Source organism: Chiloscyllium plagiosum, chromosome 7 (assembly GCF_004010195.1).
Source record: "Chiloscyllium plagiosum isolate BGI_BamShark_2017 chromosome 7, ASM401019v2, whole genome shotgun sequence".
Classification (NCBI taxonomy): domain Eukaryota; kingdom Metazoa; phylum Chordata; class Chondrichthyes; order Orectolobiformes; family Hemiscylliidae; genus Chiloscyllium; species Chiloscyllium plagiosum.
This window is the reverse complement of record NC_057716.1, coordinates 49,211,017-49,229,199: the sequence shown is the minus strand read 5'-3', so window position 1 is coordinate 49,229,199 and position 18,183 is coordinate 49,211,017. Positions and strand designations below refer to the sequence as shown.

At 38.3% G+C, this 18,183-nt stretch overlaps 1 protein-coding gene across 4 annotated transcripts in view; it reads left to right on the top strand.

Moving 5' to 3' along the window:
- The window catches only part of dync1i2b (dynein, cytoplasmic 1, intermediate chain 2b), an 87,296-nt gene that overhangs the window by 19,847 nt on the left and 49,266 nt on the right, over positions 1–18,183 (top strand). The window contains exons 4-6 of one of the 4 annotated variants that reach the window (XM_043693645.1): positions 3,130–3,268; positions 13,334–13,387; positions 13,595–13,710. In XM_043693645.1, the coding sequence (XP_043549580.1) occupies positions 3,130–3,268; positions 13,334–13,387; positions 13,595–13,710 (309 nt within the window). The remainder of the gene's footprint in view (positions 1–3,129; positions 3,269–13,333; positions 13,388–13,594; positions 13,711–18,183) is intronic. The other 3 variants (XM_043693646.1, XM_043693647.1, XM_043693648.1) reach the window with 3 other exon arrangements.

The following is an 18,183-nucleotide window of genomic DNA, read 5'->3' as shown; positions in this document are numbered from 1 at the left end:
GGGAAGTTATAGAAAAGATTGCTGGGCCCTTTGCTGAGATATTTGTATCGTTGATAGCTACAGGTGAGGTGCTGGAGGTTGGCTAACTTTGTGCACTACTTAAGAAAGGTGGTAAGGAAAGGCCAGGGAATTACAGACCAGTGAGCCTGATATCAGTGGTGGGAAGGTTGATGGAGGGGATTCTGAGGGGCAGGATTTACATGTATTTGGAAAGGCAAGATCTGGTTAGGGATAGTCAACTTGGTTTTGTGTGTGGGAAATCGTGTCTCACTAACTTGATTGAGTTTTGAAGAAGTAACAAAGGAGTGGTGAGGGTAGAGTGGTGGATGTGATCTATATGGACTTCAGGAAGGCATTCGACAAGTTTCCTCATGGTAGAGTGGTTAGCAAGGTTAGATCACATGGAGTGCAGAGAAAACTAGCCATTTGGATATAGAACTGGCTCGGAGGCAGAGAGTGGTGATGGTGGGTTGCTTTTCATACTGGAGGCCTGTGACCAGTGGTGTGCCACAACGATCGATGCTGGATCCACTGCTTTTTTGTCATTTATATAAATGATTTGAATGTGAACAAAGGAGGTATGGTTAGTAAGTTTGCAGATGACATCAAAATTGCGAAGACTATTATCTTGGAGTACAACAGGACCTTGATCTGATGGGCCAAGGAGTGGCAGATGGAGTTTAATTTCGATAAATGTGAGATGCTGCATTTTGGAAAGGCAAATCAGGGCAGGTCTTATGCACTTAATGGTAGCGTCCTGGCAAATGTTGTTGAACAAAGGGAACTTGGAGTGCAGATTTGTAGTTTCTTGAAAGTGGAGTTGTAGGTAGACAGGATAGTGAAGAAGGTATTTGATATGCTTGTCTTTGTTGGCACGTATGGAGTACAGGAGTTGAGAGGTCGTGTTGCATCTGTACAGGACATTGGTTAGACCACTTTTGGAATACTGCGTTCAGCTCTATTCCCCCTACAAAAGGAAGAGTGCTGTGAAACTTGAAAGGGTTCAGAAAAAGATTTACAAGGGTGTTTGAGCTGTAGGGAGAGGCTGAATAGGCTGGGGCTATTTTCCCTGGAGCATCGGAGGCTCAGGGCTGTTTACAGAAGTTTATAAAATAAACTTTGAGGGGCATGGATAGGGTGGATAGCCAACGTCTTTTCCCCAGGGTAGGAGTGTCCAAAACTAGAGGGCATAAGTTTAAGATGAGGGGGAAAAGATTTAAAATGGACCTAAGGGGCAACCCTTTTTTATATAGAATCCCTACAGTGTGGAAACAGGCTATTCGGCCCAACAATCCGCACCGACCCTCCAAAGAGTAACCCACCCAGACCTATTACCCCCCCCCACCCTTTATTTACCCCTGACTCATGTATATAACCTACTAACCTACACATCTATGAAAACTATGGGCAATTTAGTTCTCACAGAGGGTGGTATGTGCATGGAATGAGCTACCATAAGAAATGTTGAAGGCTGATACAATTACAACTTTTAAAAGGCGTCTGGATGAGCAGATGAATAGGAAGGATTTAGAGGGGTATGAGCTAAATCCTGGCAAATGGGACTAGATTAACTTAGGATATCGGGTTGGCATGGGTGAGTAGGCCAAAGGATCTGTTTCTATGCTGTACAGCTCTATGACTGATCTATCTTATCAGCATTTTCCTGCACTATTCCATATTCCTCAATATTTTTAGAATACAAAAATGGGAAGGTGATGGACTGTGATAATAATGTTTCAATAATATTGGAGAAATAATACTTAGCATTCTTTCTCTCGTCACCAACCCCACACCCGCCGGCCCCCAAAGAAGGGAATTGATATAATGCTTCCAGGCGCTGAGACTTTGCATTTATATTAAAGATATATCTGAATTCCTACAAAATCAATGTTCTTCCTATGGCCAATATGGTAGAAATAAAAACAAACAAACTATTTGGATCAAGACCATGTGGCTCAATCCTACTGAGGTATACAGATATTTAAGTATTAAAGTTTCATATCCATTCATTGATGGACAGAGCAGTAATTCTGCTTCTAGGTCTTCACCAATTCTAATAGCATGAATTTACAATATATGATGAGTTGATTTGAATCTGTTTAACACCCTGTTATTTTATTACATTATGCTGTATACATTTCAAAAATTGTGCAAGTTATAAATGAAATTTGTGAAAGCTTTCTGTCTCTCATGTTTCATGTATGATATGCGCACTCTGGCCCACACATTTTGACATTTTGTGTTCAGTAGGATCTTTTCTGGCCTGGAAATAACACTATTGCTGTCACACAATTTAAAGCAGTTTTTAAAAATATTGATTTTTATATATATATTTACATATTTAAATGTATTTAAACTTAAATGGCAAAGTGAACTAGTTGTGCTGAATTACTTGTTTTTGTGCTGTATATACTATGTGGTGAAAGAGGTTAAAAGATTTAAAAATTATTTTTGCATGTGTGTCACAGTTTTTGTTAAATGCAAATCATTCTCGATGTTAAGATACAATTTTCTGAACTATTTCATTGTATCATGTTTTACTTCTATTATTCATCGACTTGTAAACAAAACATCACATTTGTAGTACCCTTTGTGTTCCAATTCCCCCATTCACTGAAGGCATATTAGCCTATTATGCAAGATCCCTTTTCTCTGACCTAATATGATATTTGATTCTAGAAAGGAGCTGTTACACACTACATAAAGAATTATGCATAAATGTTTATTTTCACAAATTGCTAAACAGATGTGTTATTGACTGTGAATGTTATTTGTATTAAAAAGTTTTGTGATTTCAGTACAAATGCTGTGTGACAGTTTTTACTCCATGTTATGTATTAGTCAGCAAAAGGGATAGTGCATGTTTGGATTTGTTGGATAATCAGCAAGATACTGTTGTTTTATATTTGAGGAAAGCATGACTAAAGTGCACAAATGATTCCAAATTTATTTCATCCAAGCACTGACTGCATACATTGTTAAGTGCATGAACCACTGCATGGAATTTAACTTTGCTTTTTCCTTTCTCTCTTTTTAAATTTCATTTCATTCATGTATTTTTCTTTAATGCCATCACCTTTGTTTTATTCAATATTTCATGTTAAATTAATTTTGAAACATCACTACCAGTGCATCCACTACGGGTAGTAACAGCGGATACCTGTCTGTTTCACTATTTAGTCCCTCCTACATCTCCTCCCTCAAAATCGGTGAGTACACCAAGTGAGGCTGGAAGCCAGGATTCTGCTGATTGCACTCTTGGGGCAAGGTATGACCACTTATTTACATTTCAGTCTGCATTTTCTGTTGTATCTATAGAGTGTATAATTTCTGATATGTATGAATTTTATGATTTCATTGTCTCAAAAGTAAGAAATGTGTTTATTTCTACAGTTTTTCCTCCCATTACAGTTTTTGGAAGCTACATTGTGTGATTTTGTACCTGATTATAAATACCATTCTTCAGGCAGCTGCTGGATGGTACATAGTATCAGCCTAGTGACTGTTTTCATTTTAAAACGTATTTTTGTTTCCTTCTCCACCTATAGTATAGTGCTGTGCTGTTCCTTAACATCTTAGAACATAAGAACTAGGAGCACGAGTAGACAATTCAGCCCATCGAATCTGTTCAGCTATTCAGTTTGGTTATGGCAAATCCCATCTCAGCCTCAATTCAACTTTACTGGTGTCTTTCCAAAATCTTAAATCTGTCTGTCTCCTGTCCTGGCATCCATTGCATTCTATAGCAGTAATTCCATAAACTCACGACCCTTTGAGAGAAGTAATTTCTCCATCTCTGTTTTAAATTTCCAACTCTATCCTAAATCTATAACCTATCATTGCCTCACAGGGGAAAAAGAATCTGCTTTACTTCTGTTGTGTCAATGCCCGTTATATCTTACATAGATATCATACAGTCTTTGAGTCATAGAGATGTACAGCATAGAAACACACCTTTTGGTCCAACTCGTCCATGCTGACCAGATATTCCAACCCAATCTAGTCCCACCTGCCAGCACCTGGCCCATATCCCTCCAAACCCTTCCTATTCATATACCCATCCAGATGCCTTTTAAATGTTGCAATTGTACCAGCCTCCACCACTTCCCATCTCAAATAGATCTCCTCATTCTTCTGAACTCTAGAGAATATCGGCTGAAACTGTTTATTTTTTCTTCATACGACAAAAGTTTCATCTCTGGTATCAATCTAGTGAACCACCTCTGAAATGCCTCCAATGAAACTTCATCCCTCATAAATTAAAGGAACCAAAATTACGTATAGATGCAGTGTCACTAATGCCTTGTACAATCACAGGAACACTTCCCTACTTTTATTCTCTATCACTTTAACAATCACTACCAAAATTCCATTTGACTTCCTGTTTTCCTATTGTACCCGCATACTAGTTTTCTGCAATTTCAAGCACATCTAGATCCCTCTGCACCAAAGCACTCTGAAGTTTCTCTCCACCTAGATAATAAGTTGCTTCTCTATTTTCCATACAAATTGGATCACCAAACACTTATCCATATTAAACTCCATCTGCCAATTTTTGGCCCATTTACCTAACTTATCCATATCCACTTGTAAATTTCTTTATTGACATTTGCTTTCCCACTTAATTTAGTGTCACCTTCTATCTTTGCATCCAGGTCATTGACATTGATTGTAAATGTTGGGAACTGAGGACCAAATCCTGTGCCACTCCACCACTTACATCTTGCAAACCAGACAAAAACCAATTTATCCTGACTTTCTTTTCTATTGGTAAGCCCATCCTTTGTCCAAGCTAATATATTGCCCCTAACCCCATGTGATCTAATCTGGTATATTAACTTTTACTATGGCATCTTATCAAATGCTTTCTGAAAGTCCAGATATACGACGTTTACAGTATCCCCATTGTTCATTTTGCTCTTCGCATCTTCGAAGAGCTCTAGCAAATTAGTCAAATGTGACTTGTTCTTCGTGACATCATGCTGAGTCTGATGCAGTAGCAAACCAGTCAAATATTATTTATTCTTCATGAAACCATATCAACTCTGACTTTTGACAGGCATTTTGACTTTCCAAATGTCCAATTATCACTTCCTTCATAATGGATTCTAGCAATTTCCCAGTGATAGACATTAAATATTCCGTGGTTTTGTATTGTCTGCCTCCCTCCCATTTTGAGCACTTTATATTCGCATTTTTCAAACCATTGGAACCTTTCCAGCCTCCAGGGAATTTTAGAATATAGCCAATGGATCTTTTCTCTCTGCTGCTACTTTTAACACCCTAGACTGTAGCTCATCAGGCCCTGGGGACTTGTCTGCCTTTAATCACAATAATTTTCTCAACACTTTTTCCCAAGTTAAATTTCTTTAAGTTCATTAAGTTCTTCCTTTTCTGTAGTCTCCGCATTGCCTGTTTCTCTGAGGAAGATAGGAGATACCAGTATTAGACTAGGGTGGACAAAATCAGAAGTCACACAACAACAGGTTATAGTCCAACAGGTTTATTTGAAATCACAAGCTTCCAAAACGCTGCTCCTTCATCAGGTGAAGTAATTGCTCCAAGAAACACTCTCTAATATATTCAATAAACAATCCTTCAGGCATATCAAAAATCACTTGTGATTCTGGCTTTTCCTTTTTTATAACAAATCTCCAATGTGTCCTGGTTTATACTTGCCCTACTATGAAACTACTGTTTGGGGACCTAAAGATAACCTTCACCAAGGACTTCCTTCCCTTGCAATTTCTTAATTCTATCCAAGCACCCTCCCTCCACCACTGTAGTGGTGGTAGTAGTGTGTATTATATGAAAGATGTACTGCAGAAATTCACCAAAGATCCTGAAACAGCACCTTCCAAATTCAGGACCACTTCATCTATAAGGACAAGGGCAGCAGCTATATGGGAACACCACCATCTTCAAGTTCCCTTCCAAGTCACTCACCATCCTGACTTGGAAATATATTGCCATTTTTTCACTGTCCTTGGGTCAAAATCCTGGCATTGTGGTCAACCCACAGCAGGTGGACTAGAGTTATTCAAGAAGGCAGCTCACCACCACCTTCTCAAGGGCAACTAGGGACAGGCAATGAAAGTGCTGGCCAGTCAGTGATGCCAATATACCACAAATAAAAAAAGGACTGATTCTACATCTTGTTCCCTCGTGCTTATATCATTTCTCACTAAAACACTGATCTTGTTCTTTCCCACAAAAGATATACCACTTCTTTTCCTTCCTGCTTATCCTTCTGAAACAGAGTACCCTTCAATATTCAATTCACAGATGTGGTCGACCTGCAACCACGTCTCAGTAATTGCCATCAAATTGTACCTATTTATCTCTGTTAGCACTGTTAACTTATTAATTTTATCCTGAATGTTTCATGCATTGTTAGAAAAGGCCCCTTTTTAAAAAAAAAATAGCCCATTTGAAAACAACCGTCTAACTATTCTAATTCAATTTTCTAACCTTGTATGCCTTGGCATCACAAATATACATCTAAATACTTAAATGTTATGAGCCATTTTGCCTCTTACAAGCAGAGAGTTCCAGATTCCAACCACGCTCTGAATGAAAATGTTTACCTCACATTTCTTCTAAGCCTTCTGTCCCTTACCTTGAATATTTGCCCCCTTCTCCTTGATGGAAGAGTTAATGAATTGAAGATGTGTTGCTGGAAAAGCGCAACAGGTCAGGCAGCATCCATGGAGCAGGAGAATCGACGTTTTGGGCATGAGCCCTTCTTCAGGAAGAATTAATGACAAAAGTTTCTTCCTATCTACCCTAACTATGCCTCTCAATTTTATGCATCTCAATCATGTTTCCTGTCAATCTCCTGTGTTCTAAGGCAAGCAGACTCAGTCTATCCAATCTCTGTTCTTAACTGAAACTCTTCAGTGAATAGCAACATGCTGGTAAATCTCCTTTACATCCTCTCCAGTGCTATCACATTCCTCCTATAATGTGGATTCCAGAACTGCAGAAAATAATTTAGCTGTGGCCTAACCAACATATATATAGTTCCAGCATAACCTCCTTGCTCTTAAATTGTGCGCCTTGGCTAAGTTTGTTGTATGAGGTAAAAACAATGACTGCAGATGCTGGAAACCAGATTCTGGATTAGAGTGGTGTTGGAAAAGCACTTCAATTCAGGCAGCATCCGAGGAGCAGGAAAATCGACGTTTTGGGCAAAAGCCCTTCATCAGGAATAGAGGCAGAGTGCCTGCAGGGTGGAGAGATAAATGAGAGGAGGGTGGGGGTCTAAGCCGATCCCTACTCTTTTATGATTCTTTTGTGCAATGAGACATCCACACACTGTTCCTTCCTTTTTTTCTTGGTAACAATGTGCTTCATCACTAACCTACACTCTTTCCTCTCCTTTAATTTTAAAATTTCTGTGCAATTGAGCCCTTCCTCTCCAGTATTTAGTTTAAATCCCTATCTACAGTCCTAGCTATGTGATTTACCAATACTTTGGTCCTAATATGCTTCAATTCATGAATTCATCTTGCAATGATGGGCCATGATTAGGATTTTGAAGTGAGAACTAATTCTGCTTTTTTACTATGCTGTTATGTGAATAATTCCTCTTTTTTTTAAATTTCTACTTGGATCTGATTAGATCCAAGGGGAGGTGATGGCCTGGGGGTATTATTGCTAGATTATTAAACCAGAATGTGAGCTAATGTTCTGGGGACTTGGGTTTGAAACCCACCATGGCAGATAGTCGAATTAGAATTGTGTAAAAATCTGGGATTAAGAAGCTAATGATGACCATGAATCCATTGTTGATTGTCGGAAAAACCATCTGGTTTACTAATGTCCTTCAGGGAAGAAGATCAGCCTCACCTGGTCTAGCCTACGTGTGACTCCAGAGCCACGGTAATGTGGTTGACTCTCAGTTGCCCTCTGAAATGGCCTGGCAAACCAATCAGTTGTATCAGAAGAGCAACTAGGGATGGGCAATAAATGCTAGTCAGCCAATGATGCCCATAAATGAATTAAAAAGGATGATCTCTGTTAGGTGTAGGGTGAGAAGTAGATTGTAAACACCATCTTGCAAATAGCAGCTCAACAGGACTCTGGTCAAGAACTTCATTGTTTGTGAGTTAGTAAATTAATTGAAATGTTTGCTAAGGCTGGTTTCAGTTCAGAAGCACTCAAAGCTTGGCACTTAGCCGTATATATATATGTGTTTCAGAGGAAAGGAGTAAAATTCTTTTTTCGGATTTTGCACAGAGAGTCAGCAACTGATAGATATTTCTACTTGATCTAGGTCAGAAATACAAGTTACTCTGTCCATTGTTAGTAGACAGATTATAGGATTCATTAGCAGGTGTTGCAGTACTTGTACGGGATCACTGTGAAGCAGTGTGGAGCAGCTCAGCTCTGATCACTGAACTGAGGAAGAGAAAAGAATCAAACTGTGACATCACATGAAACCCATGCTTTGATTAGTCGATGAGTGTTGTTGCTTTGTTTATTATTCTCCAAAGTTAGGAAGTTATTCTAAGGAGCTGGAAAGTTAATTTTTTTTTTGTTTTGCTAAGTGTTAAGTAAAACATTTCAATTAGTTTCCCTTCTTAAGTGACAACAGGAGAAGTGTTTGCGAGTCACTTTTCAGTAGTAAATTTTATTCTTACTACTGGGAAACTCTGATCCGCGGGAATGCGTATCCTGTTCCATGTGCAAGCTCCATAAAAGTACCTATGATGTACATAGCTATATGTATATGAAGTCTTGTCAGCTGCAAAAGCTTGGATTGTCAATTTCTCTGCTTGAGTAGCACTGACATCACTGGGACATATCCATGAGGAAAGAGCTTTGTTAGTCTCGTGTTTATAGATGTGGTCATTGTGAAGCTTAACAGTCTGCAGGAAGAGATTAAATGGGTGATCACATGACAGTCAAAAGCAAATAGGCAAGTAATGCAGTTGCCCCCGAGTACATCTAGCTCTTCAACCATCAATCAGTTCTGAATATTGATGAAAGTGTTGGTTCATCTGAGGAGTGCAGCTAGAGTTAAATCCATGGCCCTATAGCTGATTCTGCTATTCAGTGGTCATGAGGAAGATGAGATGAGCAATAAAGAAGGTATAACAAATTGTTAGTGGGACACTGGCATTTCTGTAATCACACATGTAGATTTGGATGGTATGTTGCCTTCCTAGTGCCAGGGTGAAGAATGTCACTGGATGGCTGTAGATGGCCCTCATGGCTCACAAATGAGGTCGGTAGGTAGAAAATGAAATGTCCTGCAGTCAGAATTTATTGAGCTAGGTAGGAAATTAGCAAGCAAACCCATCTCCGTAGTAGTGATCCTGCAAGTGAGTATAGAAATAAGAGTTATATAAAATGAAATCCAAAAGTCTTCTATAGGCATATTAATAGTAAATATGTGGTAGGATGACTATAAAAGCAATTTATATATGAAGATGAAAAGAATGGCTGAGGTATTAGCTCTGTGCTTAGATCTGTCAAGGAATAAAGTGTTGTGTTGAAATAGGAGGTAGTTCAGGCACTTGAAGTTTTTAGACTTGACGAGAAGGCATTGATTGGCTCTGTGGACCTAAAGTTGATCAGGTGCTGGGCCTGGATAAGTTGAAGCTGGGGCTGTTGGAAGAAATGAGAGTAGGCGATACATGGACACTCTCATAACTCTAAAGCTCCTCAGATGTAGTGCCGAAGCCAGAAGACTGGAGAATTGCATATATTGCATGCCTATTCAAAAAAAAGGCATAAAGTTGCGTCCCACGACTTTAAGTCATTCAATTTAACCTTGGTGGCGGGGTAGCTTCTAGAAATTTTAATTTAGGACAAAATTAATAGTCAGTTGTAGGTTAAGTAAACAAAGCCAGCATTGATTTGTCAAAGGCAAATTGTAGCTAACTTGCTTGAATTTTTTGAGGCAACTGAGACAGTTAACATGAGTAGTGCTGTTGATGCGGTGTACATTGTCTTCCAATAATATTAAAGTAGTGCTGGAGAACAGACTTGTGCGCAAAGTTAGAACTCATGTGCTAAGAGAGACAGGAACAACATGGAGGCAAACTCTACTGAGTGACAGGAAACAGTGCGATGGAATACCTGAATGAGAGCAACTCCAACAAAACTCAAAAAACCTGATACTGTCCAGGACAAAATAGCCTGCTTGACTGGCACCACATCCACAAAGAAACATTCACTTTCCCCACCACTGACACATAGTGGCAGCAGTATGTACTACTGCAGAAAGTCATTACGTTTCCTTAGCTAACACCATGACCACTTCCATTTAGAAGGCCGGGAGTAGTAGACAGGAACCCTGCTATCTGCAAATTCCAATCCGTGCCACTCACCACCCTGCCTTGGAAATATGATTTGGACATGCTGGTGTTGGACTGGGGTGTACAAAGTTAAAAATCACACAACATTAGGTTATCGTCCAACAGGTTTAATTGGAAGCACACTAGCTTTCAGAGTGCTGTTCCTTCATCAGATGCTCCTTTGTGTGTGTGTGTGTGTGTGTGTGTGTGTGTGTGTGTGTGTATATTTGCATAATTTGTTAAAGTGGCAGGAAAGATTGAGAGACCAAGTAATAATGCATGTGGCAACCAGGCCAATTAACACTAGTGGAAGAAAGTACAAAAGTGAGGAGGTTATGTAAAACCTGTATAAAACACGTGTTTATCCACGAATAAAATAGTGCATCTAGATCCTTCGAAAAAGTTAGAAAGGTATTAGAGAGAGGGTTCAGAAAACATTAATGAGAATAGCTCCACACATGAGGAACGTCAGTTTCGTGGAAAGATTGGAGAATTTAAGACTGTTTTCTTTGGAGAATAGATGACAGGAGATTTGATAGTGGTATTCAAGTCCACAGAGTAGATAGAGAGAAATTGTTCCATTTTAAGGAAGAATAGAGAACCAAAAGGCACTGATTTAAGGTTGTTAAGAAAAGAAGGAATAGTGGAATAATAAACATTTTCATGCAGCAATTTTTAGGATCTGGGAATGCACTAACTGAATGCATGGTAGAGTTAGGGTCAGTTGAGGCTTTCAAAATGGAATTGGATCTTTATCTGGAAAAGGTGATTTATAAGGCTACGGGGAACAGCAGTGGCATGGTATTAGCTGTATTGAAACGTGTTGCCCTGGAAAAGCACAGCAGGTCAGGGAACATCCAAGAAACAAGAGAATTGACGTTTCGGGCATAAGACCTTCATCAGGAATGTCTCCAATTAGCTGTATTTTTCCTTCAGAGCACCGGCACAAACATGACAGGCCAAATAGCCTCCTGTTATTGCTTGTAACCATCCAATGATTCTATGAAATCTAGTAACCACTTTGACTTTCATTCTTAATCATTTGATCCTGGATGATATGCTTCTCACTCCCTCCTCCTGTCTTCTCCCCATAACCCTTCAACTCAGTAACGGTTAACAATCTGTCCAGCTCCTCCTTAAATTTACTCACTGTCCCAGCGTTCACTGCACTTTGGGGTCGCAAATTCCACAGATTCACAACCCTTTGGGAGAAGTCTGCAAGTCTGCATGGGTTTCCTCCGGGTGCTCCTGTTTCCTCCCACAATCCACAGATATGCAGATTAGGTGAATTGGCCATGCTGAATTGCTCATAGTATTCAGGGATGTGTTGGTTAGGTGCATTAGACAGGGGAAACTTATTTATAGTTGTAAACGCCTTTTAATGCTTGAGGTAGTCAGTTTGACTGATGAATGTTCTATTGTTGAGGAAGCAGACATTTGTCATCTACTGTTTTCTTTGTCGGACTGCTGAGCAAACTGGCAAGGAGCCTCATCAATCGCATCAACATCAATATTTTAGTGTTAATGGTTTTTAACCTACACTGATGTTACCACCATGAGAAACATTTTGTGTTTTATAGTATGGTGCCTCTGATAAAATGTAGCCTAAATATTTCAAAGAAGAAAATTGCTGAAAGCAAAATAATTGAAAGATGGTTTGCGGATGGTAAATGGAGGAATGATTTGAGGATGTTTTTGAAAATCATGTTGAAAAATGTGTAGATGAGATGGAAAAGTTATGGGACAATGTTAAGAAAATGATGCTGAAAACTCCAAAACTGAAGCAACAGTTGGACAGCACTTCAAATGGAATTTGCTTTGGAGCTTGCAAGGGTTGTTTCAGTGACAGTGAGACAGAAGACACAAACAATGTTGCAGTGGAAAGAACTATCAAGGCGATTGCTAAGCTGTATACTTTGTAGCATTGTTAAATTTATTAGGACATGTCATTGGACTCAACGTGATGAAGTTGCAAGATAGGATGAACTTGAGGTTATAGGGCAGTATTTCTCACGGGAACTGAGCAGTGTACCTTTGATTTGGCAGATGATGCACTGAAAGAGGTCTTGCAAATGCAGAATTCAGTGTGAACCAAGTAATCAGTATTTGTTTATATTTGTTTGGTAATTAGAATTACGTGTTTTTTCCAAATCATTATACCACATTGTATGTGGATTGGAATAGGCATGAATTAATGGAAAACATGTTGAAACTTGATGAAATTGTTTGCCATCTTATTGTTTTTTTGTGAGTACTTAGTGCTTGCCTTTGTGTAATTCATCTTCCACTGTGTTTGTTTGACTCGTGACTTCCTTAGATTCCTTTGCTAGGCACCAAATAAAGTCTCTAATTTTACCATAACTTATCGTCACTTGGTAATCTAATATTTCAGAACTGAAAAATTAATTAAGTTTAGTTTTGAGACCTGATTTTTAAAAAAAAGTTGAGGTTTGTAGTGAGGTTCATTTTATCAAACTTCAAAAAGCAGATCTTTTCTTTAAAATTCAAAAAAACACAATTGGCAGCCACTTGGACACTAACCAAGTCTCCTTTCAATCAACCCGTCACTATCACAGTTCCCCCATATCTATTCTAAGATGATCTGTCTTTGGCTTTTGTAATACCTTTTCCTACAATCCTTTTTCATTTCTTGTTTCTTTAGCTGTATATTATTTTTCATGCTGCTAGTTATTTTTCTCAATATTGTGTGGTGTTTAAAACGTATACACTAAAGTTATCTTACTGTCTGTATTCATCTGATGTTTAGCTGAAATGTGACTTTTCCTAAATATTTTGTTTTAACATAGAAATCCTTCCTAATGTACAAGCATCAAGTAATAAATGTTTAATGATATTGTTCACCTGTACAACAGGTAGTGTTACAATAAACAGTACACTAAAAATTAGTGCTTAGTTTAAGTATATTTATGGAAAATGAATGTCTGAATTAAATGTACATCAATATTAACATTACTGATCTAAACTTTTTTTGATAATGCTGCACGGTTGACTTGTCAATCATTTAGGACCTTTCACTGGGATACCGATCCTTCAGTTCTGCAGCTTCAAGCTGATATTGGGTATTGCTTATTCATTCTATTTATTGTACTTTTCTGCCATTTGTATATTTCTCACGTGCTAGTCTGCAGAATTGGGGAATAAAGTTACATCTTTGTTTTAAATATTTATCAATTGATGTTTTTCATATGCTCTTTTAGCTTTGTATACAGTTACTTATTTTGTAACTTCAGTAATTCTCTCTCCCTGTCCCAATCATTTACTGACAGACGAGGACCCATTAAACTGGAGATGGCAAAAATCACACAAGTAGACTTTCCTCCACGAGAGATTGTTACGTACACAAAGGAAACTCAAACTCCAGTGATTACACAAAATACTGAAAGTAAGCTGACATATGTATGTACGTTACTAGAAAAGTATGAAAAATAATTAAGCACTTTTTTCTTGATAGTGTTGTGAATTTCTGAAGTAATATTTTTGAACAAACAAATTATTGTGCTGTTTAATTGATGGTGTAAATTGCATGGATAAATATTAAATGTAAAAAAAAAACTTCTAAAATGTTTTTGATGGAAAATTCATCTTCTAGCTCAATGTGGTATGAAACCTAAAATACCATATTATAGAAATGGGTTGTATTTGCTTGGAGTGTAGATTAGCATTTTGTCAACATTTTTTAATACCACGTGCACTGCATATTTAGTGTGAGTAAATGCTGTACTCTCTCACCCATTTTTTACTGTATAAACCAGCAATCTATGAATATTACATCATTCAGGAAACAGACCGTTCCAATACATTGCTACATTTGACTTTTCTAGCTACTAGTGAAGAGGGAGGAGGTAAATCAGCAAGTTTGTCCTCTGAGCTTTACAATTTCAGAAAATTAATCACCCTCTTCCTTCGTTCCCTTTCCCCACACCTGTATGTGTGTTGCTCCTAGCACACCAACCCATTTTCTACCATATACATTTCTCATTAGCACCTTAACCAGTTCTCTTTTAGCTTATCTCATTATTTGTTTGTTTCACGTCACTTTGTCTGTCTGTCTGTCTCTCTCTAATGCTTTTCCTCTCTCTGTTCCTGTCTTTTTTTTCTTCCCTGTGCCCACTCCTTTTCTCTACACCCCCAACTCCTTCCTTCACTGTTTCTCTTTCTCCCTAACTCTGTCTCTCTCTCCCTTTCTTCTCTTCCTACCCCTCTCTCTGCCTCCCTTCACACTCTCTTTCTCCCCCCTCTTCTCTCTCTATATATCTGTCACTGGGCCACATCTCCATGTACTGTATTGAACCCCCCATCATCAGCAAAAACACCATCCTTTCCCATCTATTTTCAGTTCTGACAGTGTTTTTACAAATGCTTCTGGACAACTCAACATTTCATCTAACCCTTAAATAATTATTCAGCTGATTTCCCAGTGTATCTCACATTCCAACAATGTCTTCTCCAGATCTCCAAAATGTTCAGATCTTGATTCAACAGTCCCCTCTTCTCCTAGGGCTGGACCGAAGACTTTACTCACCTGGCACCCTGCACGTACTCACCTGACACTTTATCTACCTGTCACCCCATCCTGTATTGCACGATACACTACTCATCATCATCACCTTACATGCTTACTTTTTGATATCAGCTTCAAAGTGGCTGTCTGTGATGCTGGACCTTTAAATTACAGAATACAACAACTAACTGCTGTGAAACATGGGGCGTGGTTTGCTTTCCCCTGACTGCTCTACACTACGTTAGACCTGTCAATGAAAATATGGCTCTGTATTTCTGAAGGAGCTCTGATTGGAATTTCCTGTCATAAATCAGTTCCCTTCCCTAAAAAGGAAAGAATGGAGTGGCATTCTCTCACAGATTGCCGCTGTTCAGAAAAAATGGTCCATTTTTCTGTCACTCCTATTTACTCAGGATGGAAATATCATTTAAAAAGGTATCTGTTTTAACTGTAAATTGAAATTGTAAAAAATAACTGTTTAAACATTAACATTTATTTTATTAATGATAACACATTAATATGTTCCAATAATCTCTATATTTTTGATCCAGTGGCAGCACGCGTTGCACGTGTTGACTTTTTAGTTGGAAGGTATGGGCTTGATCCTACTAAATAAGTCCTAATTTTAGCTTTGAAATATTTGAAATGAGCAGTTGCATCAAAGTGCCTTTAGGGCTAGTTGGATGTTGCTCCTAATGGGCATTGACCAAGGGGATAGAAAATGGATGAGCAATGGCAACATTCTATGCAATGATTCTCTTAATTTGCTGATTGTAAGATGGGTGGAGCTTGGTGCCTTCAGTAAGAATGACAACCGTACTTGGATCCCACCAGAAGCGAAAAGTTAAATTGGCACTATTGTTCATGGTAGCTATCAACCATGAGTATTCCAAAGGGTAAATCAGGTCAATTATCTATATCAATAAAAAGCTATTCATTGATTGTGTTGACTGTATATATGGGTGTACTTCCTTCTTTAAAAATAATTTCACCAAATTGTAACCTATGGTGTGGAAATATTGCTGTTTTTTTCAATGTGATATAACGTCACAAAATTATTTTATTCATATTTTCTGAACACAATGCAAAATGCTAACCAGAGGATCAACATTTATCATTTAACAATTAGTGAATTTACATCCTAAGTATTTTCCATGGGTTAATCTTAATTGGATGTTCAGAAACAAGTTTTGTATATGTATAAAAAAATAGATTGTGTTACAGTTTTAACTTGTATAGTACAGTTTATTTTACTTGTTCAGAGCCATGTTGTGCCTTTATTTGCTTAGTAATTATGTTGGATCTTGCAATTTGTCTACAGTGAAAAACAATGTTGCAGGTCCCTAGCCAAAGTGTAACTTGATTTTGAGTGAGATCAACATTATAGCGTATAGATATGGAATTTGTGGTAGATTTTTAATTTTCCTGTAATTATGTGATTAATCTTCGGAGTTGGGAATTGTTTCAACATACTACTAGAAACGCTGCATTAAACGCATTGAAAATCAACATTTGTTCATACTATGCAGTTTGACTTTCTAAAAGTTTATTTCATTTGAATTGACGTCAATATTTTTTTCAAATTAAAGAATGTGACTTTTCCATGATCCTTACTTTTAATGAATGCAAGGATGTATGATTTTGGATCCTACTGTGCGAAATTGGTAACTAATGTTTTAATCATGATTGCTACCATCTGTGATAGCCTATCAGAAGACCTAAAGTTAGTAAGGATATTTTCTTGTTCTCTAAGAACCTTCTGAGAATATCACAGTACTTCTGGATTATTAATAGCTGCAACACTAATCTTGTGATTTGGTTTAGGGGCCACAGGTTTGTTTTGAAAGTTAATTTATTGTTCACATGCACAATCAGTTTTTCCCAAACATGGCCGTTGCATTTAAGGACAAATTTTGAATCATGTAGTATAGAGGATTAGTGATCCCTACCTTCATTGCTTTGTAACTATCAGGAATTTAATATAATTGGATGCTTTGTTTTCCACTTCCAATGCTGTCAGTGTGTTTCTACAAGAAAATGGAATACTGTGGATGTTGGAAATCTGAAATTCAAATCGAAAATACTGGAAATGCTCAGCAAATTAGCATCTGTTGAGAAAGCAATACTGAATGTTTCAGGTCAATAACCTTTCATTAAAACTGGAAAAATCTATAAGTGTGACAGATTTTAAGTTGGTGAAATGGATGGTGGAGGCTATTTTGATGACTAAATCTATTTCTATCTTTAGCCTGACCTGGAAAACTACTACTCCTTTCTCTTAACTTTAAATAGTCTACATCAATCCTTCCTCAGGGCGGCACGGTGGCTCAGTGGTTAGCATTGTTGCCTCACACTGCCAGGGACCTGGGTTCAATTCCCGCCTCAAGCAACTGCCTGTGTGGTGTTTGCACATTCTCCCCATGTCGACGTGGGTTTCCTCTGGGTGCTCTGGTTTCCTCCAACAGTCCAAAGACGTGCAGGTTAGGTGTATTGGCCATGCTAAATTGCCCGTAGTGTTAGGTGGATTAGTTAGGGATAATTGTAAGGGAGTGGGTGGATGGATTGCTCCGGAGGGTTGGTGTAGACTTGTTGTGCCGGAGAGCCTGTTTCCATATTGTAGTGAATGTAATCTAATCATCATCTTGGACCATCCCAGAAATTGAGATAATCAACAAATGTTCATTATAAGCTCCCTTAATGCTCACAGCTACTTGATCTATAACTTCCTCACAACCACCTTCATGCAATATTATTCTAATTCCTTTCTCACAATTTCATTGTTTGTTGTATATGCTAATAGCAGGGTTCCAGATAGGTCCTCCTTTTTCTTCAACTCAGGGTTTTCCCAAATTAGTTGGCAAAGCCAGTGACCATGATGATGCTATTTTCTGTACGTTCACTTTCATGAATTCCCCTCCCTTTCAGAGACATAATAGGGTTCACTTTTGTCTCGCACATTCAAGTTTTCAGTTTCTGTATTCAACAGATCATCCCCCAGCCATTTCTACTACCTGCAGCAAGATAACTTCACCTTGCTCTGTATGGATTATCATACATAATCTTCCCCTGCTTTTCAGTATCCTGAAATGATTGTTCTTTCCCCTGCACTCAGTCCACTATCAATCACTCCCAACACCCCACTATCTTTCCAAGCAAAAACAGGAGGTATAACATGTGCCATATTATCTCTTTACCTTTCAAGACTGTTAAGATATGCTGTATGCAGAGTTGCTGATCACTTTGCAGGGTTTGCACTGAACCTAGGTAATTTAAGATTTTAGTTCTCCATCTGGCTCTCATGCTGACCCTTTTATCCTCACAGTACTGCAGTGTTCCATTGATGTTCAACTCAAG